Here is an 18,725-nt window from a genome sequence, read left to right on the forward strand (position 1 = left end):
ACGAATCATGCAAAATGGAACATCTTTGCAAAAATTTTGTATGGGATTTTTTTTACACGGCCGCGTAAAAAAAATCCGTGTAAAAACAGAATCGGGTGTAGTTGTATTTCAGTACCTGACAATTTCGTGAGAATCGGTTTAGAGACTTATGTTTGGCAGGTAGTTCTAAGTGATGCAATTTAACTGTGGACACAGACACCTTTTATTATTCCATTCTGTTCCAAAAATAATATTTTTGGGATTCCGAAGAAAATTCTTCTGGAATTTTTATCTATTGCATTTATTTGAGAGGCTCAGGCGTATATAACACTTAACGGAGCCGAGACTCTTTATGATATTTATAAACAATGTTATTGTTATTAACAGTTAGTAAGGATCTCATTCGAAAACGCAAAAGGATTTGGCTCTGATGCCCAAAAGTCTCCACTCGGAAATCAGAAAGGATTCCGTTCGGAGTACCAAAAGGATTCCGTTTGGGAACGCAAAAGATTTCCGTTCATAAATCCAAAAGAGTCTCTTTCGTAGGCCCATAAGAAAGTCTATTACGTTCTTTTGGGTTTTCAAACGGAATTACTTCAGGCTTTCGAACCTGTTTGGACTTCCGAACCGAATTTTTGAGTTTTGAACAGTACTTTTTTGAGTCTCCGAACGAAATCATGTTGGGCTTCCGAACAGAACCCTTATGGGCTTTCAAACGAAATACTTCTGGAATTCCGAACAAAAATCTATAAGTATTCCGAAAGGAAACCCTCTGTGGGAATCCTAAAATGATTCTATTTGGAAGCCCAAAAAATCCATTCGGAGTCCCAGAACGATTCCGTTTGAAAGTCCAAAACATTTTCGTTCGAGAGTCAAAAAGATTTCCGTTCGTAAGTCTAAAGAACGACCATTCCGTTCTTTTGGGTTTTCGAACGGAATTATTTAGACATCCGAATGGAATTTATTTGGGTTTTGAAATGAAATTCTTTCACGCAGCCGAACGAAATTCTCTCTGACTTTCGAACGGAATCCTTTTGGACTATCAAAAGGAATCTTTCTGGAATTCCAATACGGAATTCTTTCCAAAAGAATTATCGAAGCTGAGGATAAGATGTTTTAACACCGTTTATAAGGGAATGATTAATTCTACTTGCTTCGCGGTGCTACTTGATAGATATATTATGATATGTAAAAGAAAATGATTCAAACACTAGTCTCTTGAGTGAGTGCCTAACGAGTTACCACTAAACCATCACTGCTGCTCAGGCAGTGAAACCACTAACACGAATAGATGATTAACATGCGGTGTTCAAACTGCTCCAAGTTTAAACTCGTGTGTTCAAACCTGGACGCACATATCGTTTCAACTCATATTCCGAACACTTAAGCCCCAAACGCAATTCAACGGAACGGCGACGGAAACGGAAAATTTGACAGTTAGCGCATATATTTTCTGTCAAATTTTCCATTTCCGTCGCCGTTCCGTTGTATTGCGTTTGGGGCTTTAAGGGCACTTTTCACGAAATCCAAATTTCAAAGTACTCGCGTTTTCAAGGGCACATCAGTCGATACAGAAGTAACGCACAACTGTCATTTTTATTTTTTTACGCATGCTGCGACGTAGCAAAGCTGAAACAATAGAAATGACAGTTGTGCGTTGCTTCCGTATCGAATGGTGTGCCCTTGAAAACGCGAGGTGTGCCCTTGAAAATTGAGTTCCGTGAGGAGTGTCCTTAAGCACATTTTTCATTTAATAGGTTTTCATGGGATATGAATTAAAATATTTTAACAGGGCAATAGTTTCCATCAGCTAGCGAAAAAGTTGAAGAATTGAATTTTATTATAAGCGTTTGATATTAAAATTTGAGTGTTGTTTAGAAATTTAAAAATTTTGAGTTTTGTTTAGAAATTGAACAATTTTGAGTATTGTTTAGTAGTTGAACAATTTTATGTAAATTCTGAGCATATGGACCGATTTTTTCCTCATTTGGGACACATATTCTCTATTCTTAGAGGAGACAGTCCTTATTGGGAAATTCGGAGAGTGTAAGGGTGTTTGGCAAACAAACAATTCAATTGTAATTTCTTAGCCCTTTAACTGATTTCAATCAAACTTTGTAGAAATATTATCTGTCCTTGGAGACTATTATAGGAAGTGGGGATGTCAGTGAAAAAGGGAAAGGATGTTTTTGTTTTGGAATGCATATTTAAATTAGGTGAACACATGAAGCCATTTAGAGAAACGAAAAATGTAGAAGAAAACTGTGAAGTGAAGAAGACTACAGACAGAAGATAAGCGAAAGAAAAAAAATATTAAAAGTATAAGATTAAGAAAGAACAAGGAAAACATATAAAAGTAAACATGACTTTTTGTGAGACTGAAAACCGTAAATACCAAAGTAAAGTAAATATGAAGGAAGAAGAAAAAATGGAAAGAAGAAGGTTGAAGGCAAAAAAGGAGGAATAGAATATTGTAGAAAATAAAAGAAGGATTGACAAAGGGGAAGAAATATGAAAGAAAAAGGAAAACGAAGTAGAAAGAACGGAGCAGAAAAAAAGGTAAGAAATACAGTCGCAAATGACGTTCGACCGAACAGTTCCTTTGGCCGAAAAAATCCGTTGATCGAATAGCTCGATTGGCCGAAATGGCCGTTTGACAAAAAAGACCAATTAGCCGAAATGGACATTCGGCCGAAAATGTCTGACTGTTTTGCAAAAAGGTCATTTTTGGGGCAAATGGCCCTTTCTGACAAACGGCCATTTCTACCAAACGACATTTTCAGCTAAATTTTCTATTCGGCAAAACGGCATTTTTGGTCAAATGATCATTTCGTCCAAACGACAGTTTCAGCCAAATTACATTTTCGTCCAAACTGTTTTGGACAAACGTTCAATTCCGCCAATTCCGTGGTCGAAAGGTTTTTGGCCGAAAAAAAAACAATTGCCGAAATGAACATACGACCTAAAATGGCCGTCTGACTGAAAGGCCATTTGGTCGTATGATCATACGGCTAAATGGCCCTTTCTGTCAAACGATCATTGCGACCAAACGGCAATTTCGTCCTGATGACTCATTTGGCCAAACGACCATTTTTTGTTTCATTTAATAACCATTTCGTCCGAAATGTTTTTCTGCTGTACAATTTTCGGCCAAACGACCTTAATTTTTTTAGTAATTTTTCGAACAATTTTCTAAGAATTTCCTATTTGCGAAACAAAGAATTTCCCGTAGAAATCCAAGCAAATTAGTTAAAAATTTCGAAAAACCAAACCGCTTTCCGTAGAAATTTAAAAATTGAATACTGAAGTTCTAAAACAGTTTAGTTGAAATTTTGAAGAATTTTTCATACACGCAGAATAATCTTGTACGAGGAAACAATATTGATACCCGAGCAGGAGCGATCATATTCAGATAATTTCTAAAACCGGTACCGCGATTTGAACATAGTTTTAAAACAGTCCGTTCTATAGACCGTTTTACAACTGAGCAGCCAAAAGCATCCATTAGTTTATTTTGCCATTGAAAATCATATGTTCATTTCGTATGATTAGCTTTTTATGATGGAACCCAAATTCATCTTCATTTGAACTACAAAATGGATTAATTCTATTAGACACTGAAATTGTACACATGCACAATAGACAGCTCTAATATTGCAGAAATATCAACCCGAAAATCAATCCTCTGATTTCGGTCGTTCAAGTTCATTCCGGTCGCCAGTATTGGCAACACAAGCCGAGCTGCGCACTAAAACCGTTTAATCATCAGCTTCCCGTCATTATGCAATCGTTACATGAATGACCGTATACGATCTGGTCTAGAAAATAAATGAATGAATGACGAGGTTGAACTTCTCGCCGAGATATCCAGCACGAATTCGTACTGGAACTAGGCGGCCGGTATCTATCCGCAGATCCACTACTCACGGTGTAAGCATTATAATGACCCAATTTACAACCGTTTCGCGAAATTGATACGACGGCGGCTCTGGCCAACTGACGCACTCCTGATGAATGCCCGGATGAGCATTTAACGTCATTCCCACGCTGTGTGATTTATCTCGGCTGTTCGTATTCGACTTGCGTTGCGTTCCATCGTGTTGGGATAACGATTTTTTTTATGCGAAGAATATGGTTCGAGACTACATTTTAAACCTTAAAAATAAGTTTGTGTTTGTCTGGATTAAACGCGAAAGTGATGATCTCAGTTTGTAATACTTGGGCTCCAACGTTAAGTAGATCTTGTTTCTCGTGTATACATATTACCAGCATTCTAAGCTGCTGGTAAGCAGTCACCACAATTCAGCACGTTCTAGTACTGATGGGGTCGACCGTTCCACATGATTAACTTACACCGATAGCATGTAGAAGCTTACACATTTGAGCCTGGAGTTTAACGTTTATCAGTTTATCGTTCATGTACAGGTAGGTATATTTACATAGACAAATTCTCATGAAACAACCGAAGGAACGATTGTTCGATTTACTTAACCTTGGCGGCGAATCTGTTTACTAGTAGTGCAGGAAATTTCAGATAATGTGCATATTTCAGCACTCATCACACGTGCTCCAGATGCACATGCAAATAGCTAAATCGCAGCGCGAGAATAACTTGCGAAATCTCCGGTTGAGTGGCTAATAGCCAGGTATCGTAATTCACCGCCGCATCACCAAACAAGCTGAATGCAGACGAACTGGGTGAAATCCCATCTTGCTAAACAAAACAGAGCGTAATCTGGTTTGCACTAGATTCTGAGGAAAGGCAAAGAAGCATTGAAAAATGCTTCTTAGTTTAATTTAGTCACAATATTAATATCCGTGTGTTTAGAAATCTGGCTCATAACAAAACACGGGCATAAGAGTCAATGTCATTGTAGAATGTTGAGAAATTTGACTGAATTCCATTTTGATTGAGTACTTACATTATACGTTATACAGTGGGGTCCCTTTTATAAGAAGGGAGAATAAAGAAGATTCCTTTAAAAACAGAAGTATTTCAAATGTTGACGCTCCTACTAGCAAGCTTTGAATTAATTTCACATTGGTGGCTAGTTTTGTTTTCTATGTAAGGGTATGCAGGAAAACTATACATTGTACATTTCTCCTTTCATTAGTCAAAGAATTCTTATTCGCTCGTGTCCTGAAAAATATTTTTTGAAAACGAATCTCATTCGCTCAAACATAAAGACATTACTTCTATTTGTCGATCTTATCCGCCATCGGCATCATATGCTATCCTACCTTACCATCAGCCGGGAAAACTGATCTCTTCTTCCCTTTCCTTATATTGAGAAAATGCCTGAATTAAAAGAATCATATCCTCTCTTGCCATCTGCCGAGCAAATGCATCCCTCAAGAAAAAAAAAAATATCTTCTTTTGCCTTAAACCAATGCATAATGCATTAAAAAAAGGATCATATCAACCCTTGCCGTAAACCGAGCAAATTCCTGAATCAAAAGATGGAAGCATATCCTCGCTTGCTTTCTGCTGGGAAAATGCCTTCTTCAAAGAAGGGATCATATCACCCTTGCCTTAAACCGAGCAAATGGCTAATGGCTAAATCGAAAGAAGGAATCATATTCTTTCTTGCCTTCTGCCGGTTAAATTCATACTTCGAAAGAAGAGATCATATCCCCCATTGCCTTAAACCGGGCAAATGCTTGAATTAAAAGGAGGAGTCATATCGTCTTTTGGCGAAAGAAGGAAAAGAAGGGATCATATTTCCAGATGCCTGAAACTGAGCAAATGCCTGAATTGAATGAAGAAACCACATCTTTTGCCTCAGATAAATGCATTCATTGATAGAAGGAATTATACCTTTCTGTGTCTTAAAACGAGCAAATGCTTGAATTAAAAGATTATAATAGCGACAATAATTATAAAGCATTGATCATATTTAGCATTAGTTCCGAAATTGGTGAATTCACAACTATCAGACCAAATGACCATTATGTCAAACAACCATTATGCCAAACGACTTTATCCCACCATTTGGCTAAACAACTTTCGGCCATTCTCGTCGTTTGACTGAAAGTCATACGGCGAAGGACATTTGTTCGAATTCCACTTGGTCGATTGTAATTTAAATTGTCAAATTTGGATGAATTGGACGATCAACTACAACGGTTATTAGGTCGAAAATAGTTCGGCCGAAAATGACATTTAGCCGAAGACGACATACGGCCGAAAATGACATTGCCAAACGGGTCATATGGCCAAAAATATCGACCCGTTTGATCTATTTGGACAAACTTTTTCGGCAAATGCTTAGACAAATGACTTTGGGCCTAACGGTTTGTTCGGCCAAATTACATCTTCGACCAAAGAAGTTGAGAAGGCTTAGCATCTATAAAATATACCTCTTGTAATAAAAATGTTGGATAATCTTCTTCTCTATCTTTTTTTCTCTTCTATATAGGGGAACGGTTCGGCACTTCATCCCATAGTTCCTATTTCCATCACATCAAAAACAAAGCAATGAAAAGGAATTTGGTTTGTTTCTTTTTTTGGGATTTTTTTTCACCAGTGAGCACGCGTGTTAGCAAAAAGAAGCGACAAGATTGCTGCTCTATTTCTTTGTTTTGCGATGAAATGAATATATGTTCAGTGAGATGGAAAACGGAACAGTTCCCCTTTAAACATAAGTTTGCATTTCCTTTGAGGCAATATAATTCACCAACGGATGGACAGATTTTTAATATTTTCTCACTAATCGATTCGTCTCGAGGACAGCTGTGTTTATATCTACAAAAAGTATGCAAATTTGACAGGAAAAGTTGAAAATTGTCGAAATGCAATATTAAGGCGAGTTGAGAGAAATCCCAATGCGATCGCACAAAAAATGATCTAGAGTGCGGCGCTGCAATTTACTCAACAATTGACAGTTAGAATGCAAAATAATACAACCCGAGCAAGGTCGGATAGGGTTGGATATGTTCTACTAGTAATTGATATATTAGTAACTTACAATGATTTTTCAGAAAAAAAGCATGTTACATCAAAAAAAAATCACTTAAAAATGCCATTCAGTTGAATAAAATGCTTGCCGTTTTCGGAAGTAAACAAGACTGAATTTTCAAAATATAATTTCGGTAAAAAAAATCTATGCACTTCATATGGTCCATATTATCCACACCAGAACGAAAAAAAAATCAAAAAATTGAATTTTGAAATAAGTCATCAATTCAACCCGTACACATTCTTTGAATAGATTAGGTTTGAGAGCCTCGAAGATCATGCACATTAGTTTTGCCGATATCTATTTTAAAAGCGTAAATACTGCAAATCAAAAATAACATCACCATAGCATTTCAGCCATAGTTTACGTTAAATCATTTATAAACAGAATAGTTTTCATTATTTGAATGCAGTAAAACATATCATACTCATAATTTGAAACAAGCAATAAGATTCACTTGATGGAGTGCCAAATTTGTAAAGATTTAGCTCAAACGGGACCCCGTTTTAACCAGCCTGCCCGTTCTACCCCCACCTCCCCTACGCAGAATGATCGCGCGATCATAAGAACTAATTTGTTATACTTTGTTCGGAAGGGAAGTTAATTAATCAATGTGTGTTTGTTCGAGTCTTCGAAAAGCACGCAGAACGATCGCGCGATCATCTGAAATAGTTTTTTCTGCCTTGGGCCCCGAATAAATTCCTAGTAACATTTTGGATTTGTACTAGTTTTATCGCACTCTTGTAGTATAAATTATGCTTCAAGAGCGTTATTTATCATCTTCTTTGATGGCTCAACATTCCAACTGGAACTTGGCCTGCTTTTCAACTTCCTACGCCTTCGCTCACAAGACTACTGGAGACCAAGAGCGTTATAAAGCTTGAAATGTTGATTAATCGGTGCGTGTTTGTTCGTGTTTTCAAAAAGTTTGCAGAACGATCGAGCGATCATCGGAAATAATTTATTCTGCTTTGTGCGGCCGGTAAGGTAATGAAGTGCGTGTTTGTTCGTGTCTTCTAAAAGTACGGAGAACTATGCTACGATTATCCGGAATAATTTCCATGAAAATTATTTAGCTCTTTTTTAGTGGAATGTTTTCACTGTCATAAGACGAGTATAGTACAAAATTATTTCGAACTCAACTGTAAGGTCGTTTTCAGTGTCTCGTACTTGACTCGACTTGACAGCGAGATAATTTGTTCTGCTTTGTGCGGACGAAATGTTAAATAATCAACGCGTGTTTGTTATGCAGCGTACACACCAGTCAAGCAGTTTGATGAACATTGACTCCGCTCCCAAGAAAACGCTTTGGTTGCTGCTTTGTTTGAACGTGTGCGAAGTTGTTTGAACAACCATTTGACATTTGGCAGCTCGGTTGGAAAAAAATAAAAGGGTTTGAGTTGTCGGGGGTGGAGTCAAGGTTCGCTGAACATGTTTGAGCATTTGTAGTGAAGTTGCACAAACTCCCATATATTTGTTGATGGTTGGTGCTCAAGTCAGCGCTTCGGTTGTTCGTGTGTGATATTGTTGGTCGAAAAAATATATTGTTCGTGCCGCTGTTGGTTAAACTTAATGGATGTTTGAATAAACAAGAGGTGAAGTCAATGTTGGTCAAACTGCTTGACCGTGTGTACGTTCCATTAGATTCATAGAATAGTACGAAAATGATCGCGTGATCATAAGAAATATTACGGAGAAAAAGAAAAAATTGGATACCTCCGCCGAAAAAAAGGCGCAGAGGGCAAACCCCGCATAGAACAAATCATGCATAGTGTGCGTTGAATTGAGATAAAATTATTAAAACAAATCAACTTTCATGCAAACCAATCATTTGAATGGCGTGCCCATAAACATGGAAAGATCAATTATCAGTTTCCTGCCTAGGTGTAAACTAATCTGAAATGGAAGGGATTGATCCCTTGAGGCACTAATGTATGTATTACGAAAACCTTAACATCCATATCAGTTTTACCGCAGCTTAGTTCGTAATTGATGTTTTCTCTGCAGAAATTTAATTTTCAGTAGATCAGTTAATTGGGAAAGCTAATCAATAAAATATTTTACATAATATCGACTTCATATCAAAATAGAAAAAAAGCTTCCATATAACACGTCCCAAAACGCTTACACTGTTCGTAATAATTGGTTTGATCGGCGGCCTATTGAACCTGAGCTGACATTCCATTTCGCCCAAATGTCTTCGTGCTGGGTCTGTTAAGAGACCCATCAATACCAAGATTGCGTTCTGTGCTTTCTGAGCTAGGTTCTGAGCTAAACGGTATCGCTTTAGTTGAACCAGTTACAGAAACATCTTGAAAAGGTTACCAGAGCCCGCAGTCAAATCCCGCTAAAAAAAGCAGTGATTCTGCTGATCCCTGAGACACATTAAATTTCAAATATTTTCAACATTTCATTGAATTATGTGTTTTCTGTTCAGTAATGCATATTTTCTAGGAATGTCATAATTATAAATATAAACAAAACATCGCAAATCTAGCAATAGCTGCTTTGATCACTAGCCTGGAAAATATTCATTGGAGGCGCTTTGGATTTTCTAGGGTTCCAAATTTTTCTTGCAATGCGTAATAATTTGTTCTGCTTTTCAGCGGCCGGGAAGTTAATTAATCAGTACGTTTTGCCTTTCTCGTATACAAAGTATACGTAAAGGCTATATGTTCGCTCCAAAAACGAACTTTTTATAGGAGGCCCGGAGACCCATAGTGTTATATACCGATCAACTCAGCTTGACGAATTGGAGTGATGTCTGTGTGTGTGTATGTGTGTGTGTGCGCAAAAAGTCTAGCTCACTTTTTGGGCACTTATCCTCAACCGATTTGCTCGCAACAAATTGCATTCGACGCAAAATCCTGTCCTATTGTTTCCTATTGAAAATTGACCCTATTGATCGGACTATGGGCTTCGAAGTTATGGCCAAATTATTATTTTTTTTTTTTTTCATATAAAAGCACATTTAAAAGTCTAGCTCACTTATGACCAAAAATCTTTTTGCCTTTCTTGTATACAAAGTATAGGGGAGACTGGGTAGACTTTATCCCCTTTTCTGATTTCCGATGTATCACAGCAAAAAATAAATAAACATACGCGATTTCCACACTGACTCTCTAAGAAATATAATATTTACTTTACTGATGTATGACAGTCCTTAAAATATTGTTATTATTGATACATAATCGATTTTTTAGAGTGCTGTCAAAAGTCTACTTTTAAAATATTCGGGGGAAATTGATCCCTCTTCAAGAGCTTGCTTTGTTAAAATTAGAAAGGTGCCCTCAGATTTTTTAAATATTTTTCCTTCAAAAAACGCGCAATTTTCGAATTGCTGTGCGTATACATGAACGATTTTTGTTATTGAAGTCGACAGCACATGTTATTTTTAAATTTGGGGAGACTTGATCCTCTTTCTATGATATTTACCCAATAAATAATGTTTCCTGCCAACCCTTCATCAAATCTGTCAAATCTACAAAAAATCAGAAGCCTGAGAACAGATTTATATTTTTTTGAATTTTTTCGACAAATTTTTGTATGGGTGACTAATGGGGGATCAAATGTCTCCATATTGAGGCAATAAGTTCAAATCCAAATATTCTAAAACTTTGATGGAATGTTGACATTTCCACCAGTACAAATCATTAAGCATATTTATGGCTTTGTGCTGTGAAAAAACGAAAGCATTTGGTCATTATTATGAAAAGTTATTCAAATTTTGCGTGGCCAATAAAAAAATCTTTAGGAAGGTTAAAACATACAAACCGCCCTGCAGAATAAATAAGGTTGTCAACCCAAAAAATAACTCACCACATAAAGGTCATTTGTCTAGAGGATCTATACTAAAAAATACGCTAGAACAAAACTACTTTAGTTCTTGATAAATCAGGGGGTGATCAAGTCTCCCCGGGGATCAAGTCTACCCACCTTTCTCTACTTAAAGGCTATATGTTCGCTCCAAAAACGAACTTTTTATAGGAGGCCCGTAGATCCATAGTGTTATACACCCGATTCTTTTTTTACACGGGGGATGCGTGCCGTGCGAAAAAAATCCGTGTTAAAATAATCCGTGTTATTTCAAAAATCCGTGTAAAAAAAATCCGTGCTATTTCGAGAAACCATGTAAAAAAGCCATGTAAAAAATGTCCGTGTAAAAAAAGTAACCGGGTCTTTGTTAATATGGGGGATGCGTTCCGTGTAAAAATAAATCCGTGTAAAAAAAATCCGTGTTATTTCGAAAATCCGTGTAAAAAAAATCCGTGCTATTTCGAGAAACCGTGCAAAAAAAATCCATATTATTTCAAGAATCCGTGTAAATAAAGCCGTGTAAAAAAATCCGTGTGAAAATAATCCGTGTAAAAAAGATTCGGGTGTGTACCGATCGACTCAGCTCGACGAATTAAAGTGATGTCTGTGTGTGTATGTGTGTGCGCAAAATAATCACACTGATTTTTCAGGCACTTATCCTTAACCATTTCATTTCTTAGGCATTTATCCTCAACCGATTTGCTCGCAACAAGTTGCATTCGACGCGGGATCTTGTCCCATTGTTTCGTATCGAAAACCGGCCCAGTGAACCATAAGCTTCGGAGTTATGGCCAGTTTTTACAAGAAATTTTTTTTTCTCTATTTAGGCACTTACTCTAGGCCGATTTACTCGCAACATTCGACGCAGAATCATGTCCCATTGTTTCCTACTAAAATTGGCCGGATCGGACTATGGGCTCAGAAGTTATGGTCAAAATACTTTTTTTCATACCAAAAGTGCGAAGAAATTACTCACTCACAAGAAACGAGAAAGGCACTATCACCGCTAGGTGGATTAATCTGGGTTTTTATTTGTGCTTTTGAAAAGTACGTTGAACGATCGAGCGATCATCCGAACTAGTTTGTTCGGTTTTGTGAGAGTGAGTCAATTAATCAGTGTGTGTTTTCTTGTTTTCGATCATCGGAAATGATTTGTTCTGCTTTGTGCGGACGGGAAGTTAAATAATCAGTTCGTATTTGTTCGTGAAGTACGCAGAACGATCGCGCGATCACCAGAAATATTTTGTTCTGATTTGTGTGGAAGAGGAGTAAGTAAGAATTTTCGGAGAAAGGCTTGAAGATTTTTCTGAGAACATTCTGAGAACATACCGAAGAGTTTTTCGTTGAAATTCTGTAAAATATGCCGTGAAATTTAGGAAGAATATTCCGAGAAAACTCTGAAGTTGTTTCCAAATGGCTTACGAAGAATTAGCTGGGGAAATACCAAAAAGCTTGCTATATAAATTCCAAAGAATTTCATGAGGAAATTTCGAAGAATTTGTCGAGTAAATTACGAAAAAGTTTTTGAATAGTTTCCCAAAGGAATTACAATGAACGTTCGCTAATTAAGTTTTTTTTCTAGCTGGGGTGCTTTTTAGTTTAGTTCTGGCGCGTAAAATTTCCCTTTGTTCAATGCAAAAAGTAAACAACATTGACGCTTGTTAAAACGCCCCAATTAACGAACGGCATTTGCTAGTTGGGGTGAGGTCGTTCCCCAATTAGTGAACGATCACTGTACAATGAATTTGCGCATAGATTTTCCGAAGAAATAACTAAGAAATTCTGATGAAATTCCAAAGAATTCATGGAGGAAAACCCAAAGCATTTGCCGTGAAACTTCAGAAGAATTTTCTGGGTAAACTACACAGAATTTTTCGAAAATATCCGAAGTACAACCCCTTCAACTTTCGGAGAAATAAAAAAAAATTCTGAGTAAATTTTGAACTATTTACCTAGGCAATCACAAAAAAAATGCCGAGCAGCTTCCGAAGAATTTTTCAACGAAATTCTGAACAATTTGCCGAGTAAACTCTGAAGAATTTCTTTAAAAAAAAGTACGAGGATTTTTACGTGGGAGTTGGGAATTATTTACCGGGAGATTACGAAGGATATTTTCCGATGAAATTACAAAGAATTTCCGAAAAAAATTCCGAGGAATTTGCAAAGGGAATTTTGAAGAACATTCCAAAAATATTTTAATGAATTCTATAAGCAAATATCAAAGAACTTCCTGAAAAAGCTTTGAAGAATTTATCGAGGGAATTCCAAAGATTCTAGCAAGGAACTTATTTAGAATTTCTTGAATTAATTTCAATTAATTTTCCGGGATAATCCAAAAAAAATATCGTTTTGGAGAATTTACTAAAAAATTTAGGAAGAATATCCTTTAAAAAATCGCTTTCGCCAAAATAGAATTTTTCTAAATGCACCAATAAGGAACTTTTACAGATAGGTGTATTATTCAGAGTTTTAAACTTTATTTTTTTATGGGAATAATATATTTACTGTGATGACTTATTTATAAAAAAAACAGATTAATCCACCTAGCAGTGATAATGCCTTTCTCGCTCATTATAAAATGTATCGAGAAAAGTACCAAAACATTTGGAATAATTCTAATTCTTCTAGACTTCCAAATTCATGAAATAATTCGTCATAAGCAACAGACGATGAACATTATTAGTTGTTTCCAGTATTTTTTTTTGAGTATGAAATTCTGTACAAAAAAATGTGGCAAAATCATATCAAAACTGTCATATAATCGGGTGTAGACGAAATCAGGAGCAGACAAAATTAAAACATGTTAAAAATCGGGTCATCACATATTCATTTACGGACTAATGTTATGGCCATTTCTTCACAAAGAATTAAACATCATCTCATTCGTAGTTAAATTTTTAACAACAAAAAAAAAACAATCTGAAGCCTGCATGCGTCCATTTTTGAAAGAATAGAAATCGAAAATAGTGTACTTTTTATATTACACGTGTTCCAAAATCTCGAAAAATAATCACAGTATCTAGTGGTAGAACCTAGTGGTAGATAGAAGTGTATTACGCCGGACACTAACTTTAAATTGTTCTGATTAAAGAAGAACTCGTCATCTCACACACTAATTTGTTTTTAGAAAGTCGACTATGAATCGCTTATACCGATGTATGTAGAACTAGTCTTACAAACGGGTTCAAAATGCAACATCCGAGCTATGGATTTTTGGATTTTTCAAATTGGCGGTGACTGACTGTTGGAATAATATTTCAAGGCTTCAATTATGTCCACGGCTCGTATTCCGTTATGTTATGAATAATTTCAATCAAACCATTTAAGATAAATAAACGGATTTGAAAAACGCTCATTTTTACGTTAACATTGAAGTTGCTCCGCCTTACTTTAATGGAATATTTCTGTGCCAAAGGAGCGTGACTTGAGAAAATCTTCAATCTGTATTTGTCGATGACACTTGATATTCTATTGAGACTTCACTAGTTACGAATTCACATTTTTTAATATTCATGAAAAAATACGTGACAGCAGAATAGAACTGCTTTCGACAACGCGGCTTTGCCTACTCAGATTCTTATTTAACCGTGCTTGAAAAATGAGTGAGTTTATAATATCTAATGTTCTGCCTATAACTTGAATAGTCATTTTCGATACCAAATAATGAGACAGCATCGCTAAGTGCAACTTTTTACAGTACATCGGTTAAGGATAAATTCCCGTATAATGAGAGAGTTTTTTGATCGCATTTTGCATGTAAAAAATATATTTTGACCATACCTTCTGAGGCTATAGTCCGAAATGGCCCATTTCTAATAGGAAACAATGAAGCAGGATTCCTTGCGCTATATAACTTATTGTTAGTAAAAAGGTTACGACTTAGTGTCGTAAAAATGAGCGAATTTTTGAAATACATTTTATGAATGAAAAATGAGTCTCCGAGCCTCCTATAAAAAGTTTGTTTTTTTTTTGTAAAAAATAGTATATTGGCCAAAAATTCCGAGCCCAGAGTTCAATTTCCAATAGGAAACAATGGGATATATCGCCTATACGTATACTTAATATACAAGAAAGGCAAAAATAATATTTTGGCCATAACTTCCAAGTGCGATCCAGCCAATTTTGAATCGATCTCATTTGATCCCACTCTAATTCGCATCCCAGTCGAATGCATGCAATGCAATGTAATGCGAGCAAATCAGTTAAGGATAAGTGCGAAAAAAGCGAGCTTGGTGGTTTAAAAAAATGTATTTTTGGTCATAACTTCTAAGCCCATAATGCGTGTGCGATCCGTCGTCTGTCACCATTAGTGAACGAGTTCGTGGGAAGTTATCAAGCCGGCTTCGTTGACGGCCGCTCGACAACGGACCAGATCTTTACTGTACGGCAAATCCTTCAAGAATGCCGTGAATACCAGGTCCCAACGCACCATCTGTTCGTTGATTTCAAGGCGGCATACGACAGTATAGACCGCGTAGAGCTATGGAAAATTATGGACGAGAACAGCTTCCCTGGGAAGCTTACCAGACTGATCAAAGCAACGGTGGATGGGAAGCAGTGTTACGATAGACGGGGATACCTTCGAGGTGGTCGAGGAATTCGTCTACCTCGGATCCTTGCTAACGGCTGACAACAACGTTAGTCGTGAAATACGAAGGCGCATCATCTGTGGAAGTCGGGCCTACTACGGGCTCCAGAAGAAACTGCGGTCGAAAAAGATTCGCCACCGCACCAAATGTGTCATGTACAAGACGTTAATAAGACCGGTTGTCCTCTACGGACATGAAACATGGACAATGCTCGAGGAGGACTTGCAAGCACTCGGAGTATTCGAGAGACGGGTGCTTAGGACCATCTTTGGCGGTGTGTGGCGGCGAAGAATGAACCATGAGCTCGCCCAACTCTACGGCGAACCCAGTATCCAGAAGGTAGCTAAAGCCGGAAGGGTACGATGGGCAGGACATGTTGCAAGAATGCCGGACAGCAACCCTGCAAAGATGGTGTTCGCTTCCGATCCGGCAGGTACGAGACGGCGTGGAGCGCAGCGAGCGAGATGGGCAGACCAGGTGCAGAACGACTTGGCGAGCGTGGGGCGTATCCGAGGATGGAGAGATGCGGCCTCGAACCGTGCATTGTGGAGTCAAATTGTTGATTCAGTGTTATCTGTTTAGATGTTAACTAAATAAATGAAATGAATGCGTGTGCAATCTAGCCAAAAACAATGGGACAGGATTCTCAGTCGAATGCAATTTGTTGTGAGCCAATCGGTTGAGGATAAGTGCCCAAAAAATGAGCTAAACTTTTTTACACTTGGTGCTTGGTGGTTTAAAAAAATGTATTTTGTTGGTCATAACTTCTGAGCCCAATTTTCAAGCAATGGGACAGAATTCTCAGTCGAATGAGTTTTGTCGTGAGCAAATCGGTTGAGGATAATTGGCCATGTATTTTGGCCATAGCTTCCAAGCCCATCTGGCCCATTTTCAAATGGAAACAACTGGACAGGATTCCCATACGAACTGCTGTGAGCAAATCGATTAAGGGTAAGTGCCCAAAAAGTGAGCTAGACTTTTTGCGCACACACATATACACACACAGACATCACCTCAATTCGTCGGACTTAGAACTTATAACATTATGGGTCTCAAGGCCTTCTATAAAAATTTTGGTTTTGGAGCGAATATAGAGCCTTTTCTCGTACTTAGTGTACGAGAAAGGAAAAAAATAGTGTTTTATTCTGTGGAAAACTAATATTTTCATGGAACATTTTGAGTTCTAATTGCAATTTTCACATTAAGAGTTGTTAATATATCATAGTCATAATTTTTGTAAAATTCTCAATCAATATATTTGAATTCAATAATTTCGTTTACCTGGTTTCATAAACAAAATTAATGGATTATATTTTTAGTTCTGTTTGAATTTCTGCTCATGCACAAACACAAATATTTGGTTTCTATTTTTAAAGCTGAATCTTTTTGAAAACTCGTGAAGGTGACTGAAATGATGAACTTACACAATTCTGGAGGAGAATGTTCGAGTGTAAAATTCTCATGTATAAAATATGTTTCTATCCAAGCACAGTTTAAAATATGTTTTTGCCTTCCTCGTATTTCTTACAGTTGAAAAGAAATCAAACAAGAACAATATGATATACCCAATAGAAGTGCAAGTTCCAATGACGTCAATAAATATCAAATTTATCTCACCATTAGCCAAAGTCTATTCTCAAACCGTACAAGCCGTGATAGAAACATCTAAGAAAGTTTTGCCTGGTTCTGCCAATCATTGATTGATTTTACTGGCATTTTCTCGTCTCATAATTGCACCGGCTTCATACCATCAGAAGCGTTCTATAAATAGAACAGCAAAAAATGGGTGTGAAACTTGGTGAAATGTCGTTCTATATAGGGGGGCCAGCCAACCAGCCAGCCACCGAGACAGGATCACAGGCGCCGCATTTCAAGACATTTCGTGCATCTCATCTACAGATCGGAACAAAAATTGATAACTACAATATGGTTTTCTACAATATGAAATTTTTAGTGAATAGTAAGTGACGTATGTATATCGAAGTACACAGCTTCCATGTTTCCAAGAGAGAAAAAAATAAATAAAAATATTGTGATTTCGGCCGTTACTGTATCATGTGTATTAATGGATTCTCTACGCGTTGTTTTTCACCGCTTGACATACTGGCTGCCTTGGGGTGAAACAAAACGGTCATACGGAGTGAGTGTAACGCCCATATTCCGACGTTGGCCATGGTGTTGTGCTGCATTTCGATTATAATGATATGATGCCGCAGTAGACAATACAAGACAACTATGTTAAGATTTGTTTAGTCTTACCTGGATTTGTGCCGATTAGTGACTGATCCAGCTGCCACTTCGGAGTCCTGGGGTCAAGCGTTTGGAAAAATACCCACATGCATACGGCAACAAGGGCAGCTAACACGCAGTAGAAGATGAAGTAGAATGTGCCAATTTTAGCTGAAAGAAGGTGCAAAATAAATGGTATAGAATTATTATTGTGCCAACCATTTTAATCTGTATAGGTGTTGCTATTTTAAACCTATATTATTTAATCGCATATTTCATACAAAATCATCCATTTGATGATGAATTTCTCGACTCCTAGCAATTACACCGAGTTGATATTTTGTCTTTCTGTTCAAAATGATTTGAAATTTCAACCAATGAATGTTATTTGTATGCAATTATGGTTGCTTATGACCTTTACAGATTTAAAGAACTATAAATCCACTACTTTTATATGCAGCTCCATATTATATTATGTCTAATATCATTAAACTCTTGAATGCTTCAAAGCGTAATAATAATAAACGAAGATAAAAAAAAGTGAAAGTCTTTATTCTTGACTGTACATACATAAAAAATGTCATATGTAATTTCCAAAGTGACTCTTTTCTGTTGGTGAGTTATGCTTCTGAATTTGAGTTATGCTTATCGGAATTGTCATATATCAAGCTTTATTATAATATTTTTTCATTCCATGCTAACCCTAAAAATCCCAATGGGATTCCTCATATGTTCGCTCGAAAACACGATTAATCATCATACCTATACACAGTTATCTGTCATGTCTAGTCTAGACAAGTGACGCTGTTGATGTAATAAATAAAATATCCTGCCGAACCATCGCAGCTGGCTTCAACCAGACAGGCTCACGAATTGTAACAAAATCTTTTAGTTCAGCACCGAAATTTAACCCTCGGAACCGGTTTGGGTGGGTTTTCCCTAAATCGATACGATTGCGTGTTTCGGACGGGGTCAATTAGTAACGCAATCGTATCCTTTATCTTGGGTAATCAGTAGTCAGAATCAATGGTTGGAAAATCGAATTACAAACCTAGAAGCTCTCATCCGAGGAATATAATCTCACTTCTAGAAATAGATTTCAAAACTTGTAATGCATCTACAGCGATCGGGTTAGCGCGACTTTCGGCCTCAA

General features: G+C 37.1%; 1 protein-coding gene across 3 annotated transcripts in view; it reads right to left on the reverse strand.

Annotated features, from left to right (window-relative positions):
- The window catches only part of LOC134212164 (sodium/potassium-transporting ATPase subunit beta-2-like), a 116,003-nt gene that overhangs the window by 18,529 nt on the left and 78,749 nt on the right, over nucleotides 1–18,725 (reverse strand). For all 3 annotated transcript variants that reach the window (XM_062689779.1, XM_062689780.1, XM_062689778.1), the window contains one exon: nucleotides 17,603–17,743. In XM_062689779.1, the coding sequence (XP_062545763.1) occupies nucleotides 17,603–17,743 (141 nt within the window). The remainder of the gene's footprint in view (nucleotides 1–17,602; nucleotides 17,744–18,725) is intronic.

This window comes from Armigeres subalbatus, chromosome 2, assembly GCF_024139115.2.
Source record: "Armigeres subalbatus isolate Guangzhou_Male chromosome 2, GZ_Asu_2, whole genome shotgun sequence".
NCBI lineage: Eukaryota > Metazoa > Arthropoda > Insecta > Diptera > Culicidae > Armigeres > Armigeres subalbatus.